Source organism: Littorina saxatilis, linkage group LG1 (assembly GCF_037325665.1).
Source record: "Littorina saxatilis isolate snail1 linkage group LG1, US_GU_Lsax_2.0, whole genome shotgun sequence".
Taxonomy (NCBI): domain Eukaryota; kingdom Metazoa; phylum Mollusca; class Gastropoda; order Littorinimorpha; family Littorinidae; genus Littorina; species Littorina saxatilis.
The window spans coordinates 84307334-84320131 of record NC_090245.1 but is presented as its reverse complement, the minus strand read 5'-3'; the positions used below and the strand labels follow the sequence as shown (position 1 = coordinate 84320131).

General features: G+C 45.3%; 1 protein-coding gene across 1 annotated transcript; it reads right to left on the bottom strand.

The window, feature by feature from the left end:
* Window positions 1-2802: 2802 nt before the first annotated feature.
* LOC138981979 (uncharacterized) lies at window positions 2803-12798 on the bottom strand. Its single transcript, XM_070355182.1, has 6 exons — window positions 12659-12798; window positions 11915-11995; window positions 9514-10837; window positions 8369-8500; window positions 7815-7976; window positions 2803-7156 (listed from the first exon to the last, which is right to left on the bottom strand). Exons 1-6 carry the CDS (start codon window positions 12697-12699, stop codon window positions 5483-5485), a joined length of 3414 nt encoding a protein of 1137 aa, XP_070211283.1. The 5' UTR covers window positions 12700-12798; the 3' UTR covers window positions 2803-5482.

Sequence of the window (12798 nt, the reverse complement as noted above, 5' to 3'; positions counted from 1 at the left end):
TTGAAAAAAGAGTGAAAAAAATTAGAGAAATCAATTGGACGCACTTTTTGATACATCATTTCGAATATGATTACATGGTGTGTCTCTCTGTCTCTCTACACATACCACACACACAAAAAAAGACTTCTGAAAAAGTACACGAGAAAAACAAAATAAAAGATTCACAAGAAGTTCTTCACTTGGTCAAACATGTATTATTTGTGCATTCATTCATTATGTTGAAACTCCACATTATAGGGTCCCCGAGGGCAGCGAGCCAAGCAGTTGTCCTGAACACATTGATCAACGAAAATTATGCGTTTCCTGTTTACACAATAAACACGACTTCTCTGACTGCATGTATTGAACGAAATGCAAATTTATGGCAAACACGTAAAATGTAGATAGACTATGAGAAAGAGGGGTGGTGGGGGTGTCCGAGCAGGGTGGGTGGTGGGGGACGGAGGGGGGGGGGGGGGATTGGGGGGTGGTTAGGGAGTCAGTTTTTTTTTTTTTTTTTTTTTTTTTTTTTTTTGGGGGGGGGGGGGGGGGGGGGGGCAGCACGGTGTTTGTATACAGCACACTTGCAGTTCAGTGATAGCACTAACCATTTTGAAACGGCGGCATTCGTGCGTGCCACAGGAGTGGACGTCTGCAAGGAGCGAACGAGAAGAAGAAGAAGAAGAAGACGAAAGTCGGCATTTCTTTACAACTACGAACTCGAGTCTTGCTGCCACAATTTAAACGTCACTTTGTTACACAAAGCTGGTCTTCTTCTTCTTCTTCTTTGTCCATGGGTTGAAACTCCCACGTTCACTCATGTTTTCGCATGAGTGGGGTTTTACGTGTATGACCGTTTTTACCCTGCCATTGCCTGGGCAGCCATACGCCGAACCCGCAACCTTTCGCACAGGAGGCCGCTGTCTTATCCACTAGGCCACTGCGCTCGTCACACAGCTGTTCATATTTAGTCTTACACTCGGTGATTACATTATCAGTAGGTTTTATTTATTGTGAAGAAACCTGGAAAACGGAATACCATCCAGTAGCATGATCAACTCCGGTAATTGGAGATTTTTTTTCTGGTAAGATATCGGATATGTCCAGAAAACCCCATCCTTAATATGTATGTTCCGTTGTCAACACTCTAAAAGTGTTAAAACTCTCTGAAGATAACGAAATTGTGAAATGTCCTTTCGCGGTCTTATAATAGCCTTGACCCACAAGTCAGCAGCGAATGTGATAAACGGGTTATCTCCCCTGAAAAGCGAAGCAAGCTTCGAAGATGGCGTCGATGGAAAAGAGAAGAACTGTGAGCGAACTGCGAAAGGTGTATGTGGGTGTGTGTGTGTGATGTGTGTCAGTGTGTGTGTATATGCGCGTGCTGTGTGTGATGTGTGTCAGTGTGTGTGTATGCGCGTGCTGTGTGTGTGTGTGGCTGTGCTTGCGTGAGCTTGTGTGTGTGTGTGTGTGTGTGTGTGTGTGTGTGAGAGAGAGAGAGTAGTGAGAGTAGGGTATGGTTGTTGGTGAAAGTTGATTTGGACGCTGGGGTTGGGCGGGTGTGTGTGTCAGAGAGGGTTGTGTGTGTGTGTGTGTGTGTGGGGGGGGGGGGGTGGACTGCGTGTGTGTGTGTTTATTTGTGTGTGTGAGGGTTGTGTGTGTGTGTGGGGGGGGGTGGACTGCGTGTGTGTGTTTATTTGTGTGTGTGAGGGTTGTGTGTGTGTGGGGGGGGTGGACTGCGTATGTGTGTTTATTTGTGTGTGTGAGGGTTGTGTGTGTGTGTGTGGGGGGGTGGACTGCGTGTGTGTGTTTATTTGTGTGTGAGGGTTGTGTGTGTGTGTGTGTGGGGGGGGGGGGGGTTGACTGCGTGTGTGGGTTTATTTGTGTGTGTGAGGGTTGTGTGTGTGTGTGGGACTGCGTGTGTGTGTTTATTTGTGTGTGGTGTGTGTGTGCCTTTCACCTTGTATTGAGGAAATTAAACTGCGTTTGCGTATTATGTGTGTGTTTGCAAGCGTGCGTGTATGTTAGGCATATCTCAGTAGGTGTGTGTATGTGCGCGTACGTGCAATGTGTGTGCGTGCGCGCGTGTGTTTGTGTATGTATGTATGTATGTATGTATGTGTGTGTGTGTGTGTGTGTGTGTGTGTGTGTGTGTGTGTGTGTGTGTGTGTGAGAGAGAGATAAACAAACTATCAAAAACAAAACTGAACAAACGAAATGTTTTCCCCCCAACTCTGATTATTGCTTGTTTCGGAGACGACTGTGATTGTGACTTTTTGAGTAAGCCTACACGAACACACAAGCTCAATACAGCCGGCAACAAGTTCGCCGGTCGGGGCAGTGAAATACTATTTCAAATAGATCTATTTCACTAAGAATGTCAATGGATATAGGGCAACATACTTATTTTTTAAATCAGTGATTGATTAGATCGTCATATTTTTGTGACACTGAGACCAAACCATCAAAAAATTAGCAATAGGCCTTGAATCAAAGTCGTGCGAGATCTGACCTTGCTGCAAATGTACGTGTACGACTTGGTTGTAACAAGGGAAGTAACTCCCAGAGCCTCGATATGTGGATATGGTTAATTTCATTACACACTTGTCGTGTGATGTTTGTGTGTATAATGTATATGTATGTAAAAGTATAGTATGTATGTGTGTATATTTTTGTGTGCGTGTGTGTGAGCGAGAGAGAGCGAGAGAGAGACGTGTCTACAAAACACACACACACACACACACACACACACACACACACACACACACACACACACACACACACACATACGCAGGGATTGACAGAGCGAAACTGCAAAGTCAATTAAGAGGCAAATATAATTTAATAATGAAGAATTGTCAAGAATCGTTCCATGAACCACAGGAAAACGCAGGATAATGAAAAGGAAAAAAGGATAGTTGAGACAAAACATTATGATTTCCAACTACCATTAACAAAAGGCTGACATGACTCTGCATGGCAACAACAACAACAACAAAAAGAGAAGAAAAAAAAGAGAAAAAACCAAAACAAAAAATATAAGAAGATCATTAAACCATGCATTGCTCACAGAGTTGTTAAGGCATAGTCCTTCCAATAAAAACAGTTCCGCTAAATATATCAGATTTAACTAAGTTTTTATTTAGAATAAACCTACACTCCAATTGGACATATACAACTATTGGCTATTTAAGATGTTTATTCATACCATTACGCACGTACACAATTTTCGTTCTACACAGAAGCCAGTCAGAGTCCGACTATTGATGTGTGGTATGTGACCAAGTGGAGGAATGGCCATAGCCTGGCCAAATCTGAGATGGTGAGCCCGAATCCTTTACACAGGAAATACTGCGCCTTTAAAAAAAAGTACTCTGTCAATATTTAATGCTGTAACGGACCAAAAGTAAAGCTTCGAAAATATAGCAGTTAATTATAGTCAGCATATTTCAAACATACAGAAAAATACAAGAGCACTACGTTATTGAATTCCTGGCGAATCCAATGGTTCGAATACACATGCAATACCTTAGTGATCATGAAAACTGCATGCACTTTGTGACCAGCCGGGGAGAAACTGTGCATTGTGAATTATCCATGGTTCAGCATCACAAACTGCTAACAAGAAAAATGAAATACTGAATCAAGCAGTTAACATTTGAAAACCCAGTGATGTACATTTTAGTCGGTCTCCGGTCTCTGACCGATCCAATTTCCCCAGGACCTATAGCTTTAACCCCAGCAGGACACAGGTCCGATTAACCTACAGAAGAAGTGGTCAAGGGTAGGATCGTTTTTGACAATGAAGCGGACATGCGGACTGTTCAATTTTCAAGACTGAGGAAAGCTTGTTTCGGTTTTGCCAAGCGAAAGTAAACACTGCGTGAGGAAAGCTGGTTTCGGTTTTGCCAAGCGAAAGTATGCACTGCGTGTGACCAGTTTGTTGAGTGAACGAGGCACCATATGGGATCTGATTCTTTGAATTAATTTATCCTCAAGTTGGATCAAGAAGAAAAAAAGAAAACCGAACCCATATGGTGCCTCGAGTGCATTCATTGGCTCAGCAATAAATCGTTGAGAGAGGATTCAGTGCACAGAACTTGGTGTGTACGGCTCGAAGAAACCGATTGTGTGTCAAAACCCAGGACATGATCCTGAAAGCAAAACTTGAGGGACCCGCAGAACGGTCAGATGCCTACCTGAAAAACATTGTCGACAGATGGACAGTGAAAAAAACCCGACAACTGTTCAAATAACTTTGAAATGTGATTCAATCCTTTGAGTATCTAGTCATGACAGTCGCGGAGGGTGGAAGAATTTAAACTGAAAAATCTTTTTAAATGCGGTTTTACGAGTCGTGTTTTTGTCCTATTGAAATTGCAATCTCAGGACACTGTGTCCTATTGATTTTCAGTCTTCAGGACAATTGTCCTAAAGGCTGCTAGAAAAATGTACATCACTGAAAACCTGAAACCTGATCTTTGGGTAATTAACAACGGGAGCATCTCGTTACTCCCCCCTATCGTTACTCCCCCGGCTCGTTACTCCCCCGGCTTGTTACTAACCCTAACCCTAAGGGGGAGTAACGAACCGGGGGAGTAACGATCCGAGGGAGTAACAAGCTGATCCCATTAACAACAACAAGCTTGCCGCCCGGCTCCTTGCCCAATCCCCCTCCCCCCCCTTTTGCACAACTATTTGTGTACATGCAGCCATACCCACTGCTGCATTGTTTCAACACTAATCAATGCTCAACTATAAAGCTTACGAAGATAAAAAGCATCCCACCAGCTTTGTTTGTTTGTTTGTTTGCTTAACGCCCAGCCGATCACGAAGGGCCATATCAGGGCGGTGCTGCTTTGACATATAACGTGCGCCACACACAAGACAGAAGTCGCAGCACAGGCTTCATGTCTCACCCAGTCACATTATTCTGACACCGGACCAACCAGCCCTAGCACTAACCCCATAATGCCAGACGCCAGGCGGAGCAGCCACTAGATTGCCAATTTTAGAGTCTTAGGTATGACCCGGCCGGGGTTCGAACCCACGACCTCCCGATCACGGGGCGGACGCCTTACCACTAGGCCACCGTGTTGCGGTATCCCACCAGCTCTACAATTTCAGATAGACAAATATCAATACATATAACTACCACAGGAGTTTTGCATCCTGTAGAGGATCAATGGCCGGTTTCTAGATAATCATTGCTTGAGACTGGTAGAACGACTGTCGGACGGGATAAGGCAGACGCATAAATCTGCGGTCGATGACAAAATTGTCAAAAATAAAAGTATACAAGAATGAATTATAATCTACCGACACGCAAACACAATTCAACATATAAATCAAGTGGATTGCTAAGAATAGATTGATTCACACACACACACACACACACACACACACACACACACACACACACACACACACACACACACACACACACACACACACACAGCCACTGTTCACTCTAGACTATTCCAGACAGCCGTAACAGTCTTTATCAGTACACAAACTTCAGAGGAACCAAGTAGACTCGGCCAGAGTCGGAACCAACCCATAGCTTAGGCTCCCGAGCTCCTTCTTCATCAGACCTCACTGTAAAAGCAATCACTGAGGGCACGCCTTTGCACAGGTTGTCCTTGGAAATCACAGACACGGCCTTGTTTTCTGCAATGTCCACAATCACTACTGAGTGTCGGGAGGCTTCTAGAACAGCCAGGAAGCCTGCGGGATGCGCAGAGACACAGACAGGCACGAAGGACGACGCCTTTCCCTCTGAGGTGGTCAACGAGTGCGAGAAGGGTGGCAAGGCAGCAAACTTGCCACTTTCAAGCTTCTCGTAGAAGTATACCATCTGCCCATTTCTGTCGGCCACGCAGATGATTTCTCTCCCTTGAAGAATGATGACGTCACAGGAGCAGAGCTTCTTCAACTTTGAGTCTTTTTGTGGCACAATCCACTGGTTCTTTTCCCCGTTCAAAGCGATCCAGTACAATACAGTGGTGTCAGCTACAACGATGCCGGTATTTCCGACCCCGATTGCACGAGGTGCGATGTTTAGTTCGTAGTTCCACTTGACGTCTAATTTTTCATCCAGCAATTTCAGATTGCGGGGGGATATGCAAAAGATGAGAACGTCTTCGAGGTTAAAGCTTACAGCGCCCATTGCGTTGCCTCCAATATGCTCGGACTTAATCTTCTTCCCCTCCTCGTCTATAATGTCCAGATTCGGATCTCTGTCGCCGTAAACCACCCACAGCTGCCCATTGTAAGTGGGCGCAAATGCAGTCGGTTCTTTCTTGCAGATGTCAAATTCCCTCAGACTACGTTTGGGTGCTACAGTAATCTTCTTCGGTTTGAGAGGCTGTGGGGTAACGGTTTCAACTTCTGCAGCCATTGTTTTCTTTTTACTCGCCCGTGATCGTGTCCTCTTCTTCTTGCCAGACGTGGACGAGGAACACGTGGAAGACGCCAATGAACAGGCCGATGCCATCGTTTCTGAATGCTTATCTTTCGAACCCAGGGAGGAAGAGGGGGGTCCTTGTGATCCTTTCGGGGCCGTCTGGCTCTTGGTATTCGAGAACCATGACAACGATCCGTCCCAAACACCACCGCCTGTCCCTGAGACACTGTGCGTTCCGGTGGCTTGTACTTTAGTAGCCGAAGCCGGAGCCTTTTTCGCGTCAACTGCCGCTTTGTTTTCACCTTTCTTCGTTTGAGGCGCAGGTTTTGTTGAAGGCTTCGTCTCACTCGCTTTTGTTGTGGGAGATGTTTGTCCAAGATCTGCTGGTGTGCTCTCAAAGCCTGGCCATTTTGGAGGAACATAGGCCGGAGAAGGGACACGGTGAGGGGGTTTAGGATTTGCGGAGGGAGGGGGAGCCTGTTTGCCTCCCACTGGCGGCTGTGGAGCAGACTGTTGCTGCGATGCTGCTGCTTGCTTCTGATGTGATGTGGAAGCAGAATGCTGTGGCACCGAGGCAGGTTGCTGCTGTGACTTAGGGGCTGACTGCTGTTGTGATAATGGAACAGACTGCTTCTGTGATTGTGGGGCAGGGTATTGCTGGGGTTGAGATGCCTGCTTATTGCTTTCTGTGACGACAAACCGTCCAAGAACGTTTTGAATGTCGTCGGTAGTCACCTGAGGTATTTCCACCCTGTATGAGACCTGTTTCATCTGCAGAAAAACAAAGTGGTTAATTTAACAGTGACAAGGAGAAAAGCGTATTGGCATGAGTATCTGGCGCTCCAAGCCTTCTTCATCCTCTTCTTTTTCCCTTATGATTATCTCTGTTCTCTCGTGCTCTTTTTCTACTTTTTTGCCCCCACCTCCTGTACTACCACCCCCTCCCTTTTCTGATTGTTTGCGTATCAGTTTTGTTTGTTTGTTATCGTTGCCTGAAATGAGTAAATGTATTTAGTCCGCCATCATGTTAACCTTTGTTATGTACATACCAGGATTACTTAAAATAAGCATTATATGGTTGAGTTAGTTATCCTAAAAACCATGTACTGTTTTGTCATGATAATAATTGAATAAAGTTTTGTTTAAACCAGTATAAGGAGCAGTTGTGGTGTACCTGTGCTCTTTGACAACAAATGAATTACATTGAAATCAGGAACCGCAACAAAGAATATAAACTGTCGAGAAATACCAAGGGGAGTAATGATGCCGAACTTTAACAAGAAAGAGGGAAAGAACCAAAAGAAGAAGAAACAAAGAAGCAGTAAAAATCTTCATTCCTCTTCAAAACCTATCCCTTCGACCACCTTTCCCCAGCCCCCCCCCCCCCCCCCCCCCCCCCCCCTTTACCTTCACACATCAGCAAATGTACCTGTAGTGTCGGTTTCGCACTGATGCACGACTGGACTCTCCTACACAACATTGTCATGTCATCGACGTTGGCAGCAGTGACGTCAAGCTGTTGATGGATGCGACCAAGTCTGTTCTCGACCTCCATCTGCAGATCTGCCATTTTTCCTTCAAAATTCTTTGCCTGCACACACACACACACATACACACACACACACATCCACACACACATCCACACACACACACACACACACATCCACACACACATCCACACACACACACACACACACACATCCACACACACACACACACACACACACACACACACACACACACACACACACACACACACACACACACACACACACACATCCACACACACACACACACACACATACATCCACACGTTTCAAGTTGTATTAATCGTTTAATTAATTAACCCCTTTTGAGGCATGGAAGATAATACTGTACATGCAACAATAAATATGTTTGGTCACAGCTACAAATTACAATTTTACTTCCAATAGCAAACACACCTCATAGTTTATGTTTTGTCTTGTCACTATCTTTACGTACCTCTGTTTTGGTGATCAAAGCTTCCTCGAGGAATCCTCGGTCTCGCTGTCGCAGTGACTCTTGCTCCCGATTGTGATGCTGGTCTAGCAGCGAGTGCAGTTGCCGTACATGGTCACAGAGCATTTTCTCTGCCTAAAACAAATGTAAGAATATTTCTGATGTTATATATATATATATATATACAGCTGTTCCAACAGACAAAGAATAAAAGGGTCTTCAGGGATGGCCAAATCTCAACATTTTAACTTGCCAGCCGGGCGAGTAACTTCAAGAAAGTCAATAGCCCGCCAAAAATTTCACTTGCCCGGTACATACCACAGTTGCTGCATCTGCAGTGTATATAACACTTTGAAACTAGATATTACAACCAACAGTGCTGTATTTGACCAGAAGTTTTAATGGCCAGCCGGGCGATTTCTAACCCGGCGGATATTTTACTCGCCCCTGGTGATCGGGCTATCCCTTGTCTTTGTGAGAAAGGAGACGACAGGGATACGAGGGTAAGTGTGCATGTTGCCTGTTCGGTTTTCTGGAGTATGATCGTCGTTGGTGAAATAAACAAGATAAGCATCTGCATCGTAACCGCCGGAAGAATCTAGTTAAAAAATGAAAATAAAAAAATCATAACATGCAAGGTATAAGAATTAACTCTGAGAAAATGGTCTCTCTAGGGGAAGCAATCATCTTGCTGCACTTCAAAGGGCAATATACAGCGGTTGTTTCCCTTGTCAGAGTATTGATTTTTTTCCATCATGGCAAACAAAACGTATTTCATAGGTAATGTAGCAGTCAAGGGGTTAGTCGCCCACGACAAGTGCTTAAGTCGGTACTGCTATAGTTTTGACCAGATTTAATTTTGAGGTGTTATAATTAATACCCTCATTAATTTGATTTATAAACAGAACCGCTATCTGTGTCAGACAGAAGTTGAACTAGAACCGTTATTTCATCACGTTACAAAACATCACTGAAATTGACCTCACTGTAAGTTTCTACCAGCTTGAATCTAAGTTTAAGAAAAGCATGTCGATTTCACAGCTAATCACGCTGTTTCCCTTTGGCTTTAATCCACTGTGGACAATATCGTTTAACTGGATCATGGAAACCACTGCTTACTCACCACTGATGTCAACAAGCGTTCTTACCTCTTCCCGGCTGTTCGTGATTTGTTCGAGTTTTACATCCAGCTGCTTCTCCTTCAAGGACATGTCATCTAGCGTCGTCTGAAGGTTCTGTTTCAGCTTCAACAGCTTTTTAGATGCCTTGGACATTATTTTTCTTGTCTCTTTTTCCAAATCTCGCACTCCTCCAACCTGAGTACTTTGGGCCTCGTTCGTACTGACGATTTCATCGCCAAAGTCACCAAAAGTTATGCCCGAAACACCGCGCTTTTCGTCAGTAGCTCCATCAACTCTGCCAGGAGCTCCGCCCGCTTCCACAGAAGCTCCGCCCTCAGCCACATCCCCAGAGTGGAAGTTGGAAGCTCTGTTGACGCAGAAAGAACAGCGAGACTGCTGCACGTGGTCGGGCAGAACTCCGTGCTGGGGGCACTGGTAGGGCGAGGTGGTGCCGTGCCGCTGCTGCATGGCGTCCAGAGCGTACCGCGTGTCCACCAGGTAGTCCAGCTGCGCCTCGAAAGGGTTTCCCCCCGATGCTTCCGCCTCCCACCTGGCTCGGCACCCTTCGTGAAGCACGTGTGTCAGTGTATCGCAAATGCATGGTGGTGGCGAGGTTGTCGAAAATGACGCTTCGTGCATGAGTGACGTCATCGTATCTGGTGACGTTATCATCCCGGGTGACGTCATCATTTCTGTTGTTGTCATCGTCTCGTGTGTCGTCATCATCTCTGGGGACGTCATCATCTCTGGGGACGTCATCATTTCGGACGGCATCATCCCGTGTGACGTCCTTATTCCGTGCGACGTCATTATTCCGGGTGGTGTATTGATACCGGGTGGCGGTGTTATTCCGGAATGTGCCACCATGGTGGTTGACCCTAGTGACGTGGACTGGAACGGAATCATGGCGGATTGTGACAATATTGGAGAAAGTGGCGTAATTGTCGAGTGGGGCATCATCTCGGCTGGTGGCGTCATTCCTGCAGATGACACCATTGACGCATGGCTGGCTGCGTAGTGCACCCATGACGTTTCAGAGGGCTCGGTTGGCTGATAGTTTGGCTCCCAAAACTGTCCTTCGGGAACATACCTGCCGCTGTCAACCGTCGCATCTTGTGACAAAATGTGCCAACCGTACATCAACTGCTGGGTATAACTTTCCTCAGGACAAGATTCGAAGCTTTCCTCCGAGCCAGACGACATCGCCATGTTGTTCTTTGAGCCGTCGTCCATGTCGTTTGACCGTGGAGCCGATGGGGATTGAAGCGTAGCTGTACTGTTTGGGTTTCGGTTCTCGTGTTCACCTGGGTTCTGTTGGCTGGACACTTCTTTAGACAATTGGACGGCAGATCTGATGGGGAAAAAATCATAAGAAAGCGTGAATCACCAAAGAGAGAGAAAGGGCGATACAAAAGCGTCAGTTGGCTTAGAATTGGATACAACAGTATATTGGCCATAACTGTTACCCAGTGTTTGTTTAACCAAAAATATTGAGTATATAACCTGTATGTTGAAATACTTGATAAAAGAATCGCCCATTGGTGAGTCGAAGTATACCCGTTTGGGCTGACATTGAAAGACATTCACTGTCAACATAATGTTATTACAACGTGAATACACTATAGTAGGTTGGTGTGACAAAATGGCCCGTTTTTGTGGGATGGTACTTTCCTTTTAAGGCTGTCCCTGGTTAAGCCCGCAGTTTACTTCGCGAAGTCTTTTTACCAATAATTCGGTGTCAAAACATCGTACAGCGAGCTTCCTGAAGTAGACTTCGCGAAGTCAACTACGCCCAATGTCAGGCCATAGGGTAATACCGGTGTAGGATCCGGTCCGGTCCCCCCTCTGAAGTAGTCCCCCGGGGGACCAATTCGTGGCAAAAACTGCTCTATAATGGTCCCCCCTTAGACATCCAGCCTCGTTTTTCTTAGGCATTCAAGCCATTTTCAATCTATATCTTCGTCCGGTATTATGTAGTGCACAGACAGCAATCTCTTTGTTTGACTATATTTTGCAGAAAATAAAATAGATCTGATTTATAATGCCGTTCAAAAGAAAAATGACATGAAATAAAATGAATAATAAATAAATACTGATAAGAAGAAATGAAACCAGTCTCTGATTCTTTCCTTTCTTTTCTCTAAAATTGCTGGTAACATTACTAACATTGTAACAAGAAAAACGAGGCTGGATGTCTAAGGGGGGACCGTTATAGAGCAGTTTTTGCCACGAATTGGTCCCCCGGGGGACTACTTCAGAGGGGGGACCGGACCGGATCCTACACCGGGCAAGACATACCTTCTGCGATCATTGACACCTTCATGAAACTCAGTGACGAAGCAATTATCTGTGGGCCCGGGTGTGTACGCATGTCACAGCAGGTCAAATGAACTATGCATTACAACAATAATAAAATAAACAAACATACCTTAAGAAGACCGAGAATGGATCGAACCTTCGCAGTGTTGGGTTTGGGCCCGTGAAGCACAGCTGTAGAGACTTATGAAATCTGAAACAAATAAAGCGTATTCGATTTTAACATCGGGAGATTTACTAATGCAGAGGGGGTGGCTGCACACACTTTCTTGGCCAGAACTGTGACTTGTCCCTTCTGCTTTACTTACGTGGGACGCGAACATTTCCATATTACAGCTCGGTCACTATAAACTAAGACCTGATTTGAACTTTCCACCGACGCGTGCATTTCGTGCCTGCTACTTAATTAATATACTGTATTATCATGTTCACGGAGTCGGCATGCTACAAACCATTCAACAAGGAACCAACAAAGCAAGCAAATGAACACAGACTATGCCACTGCGGCAATTTGAATCAATGCATGATAACTGGAACGCAGACATACGCTCTCGATTCGCACACTGCAGCTCACCTTTGAATTCAGACACAACAGATAAGAAGTGTAGGCCTACACATACGCAGCGTGAAAGACACACCCATACACAAATCGTCACCACTTTCATAAACACACATCAGTGCAAACATTAAAAATATACATCCGTGTTCAACTTTTACAAAGCACACACCTACCCAAACACACCCACCAACACACACACACACACACACACACACACACACACACACACACACACACACACACAATCCTAGCGTGCCTGCAGTTACAAGTTTAGTACACAATAGTCATACCACTGACCTGATCCAACACTTTGCAAAAGGCAGTCTGATTGAAATCATACACGTATTATAGAGGTGACAAGTGCACACGAACTCTATTTAGTGCAGATCTTCAACAGTCGGAACTGGGTCGAGTCGTTCTTTCAAGCCAAAGGCACA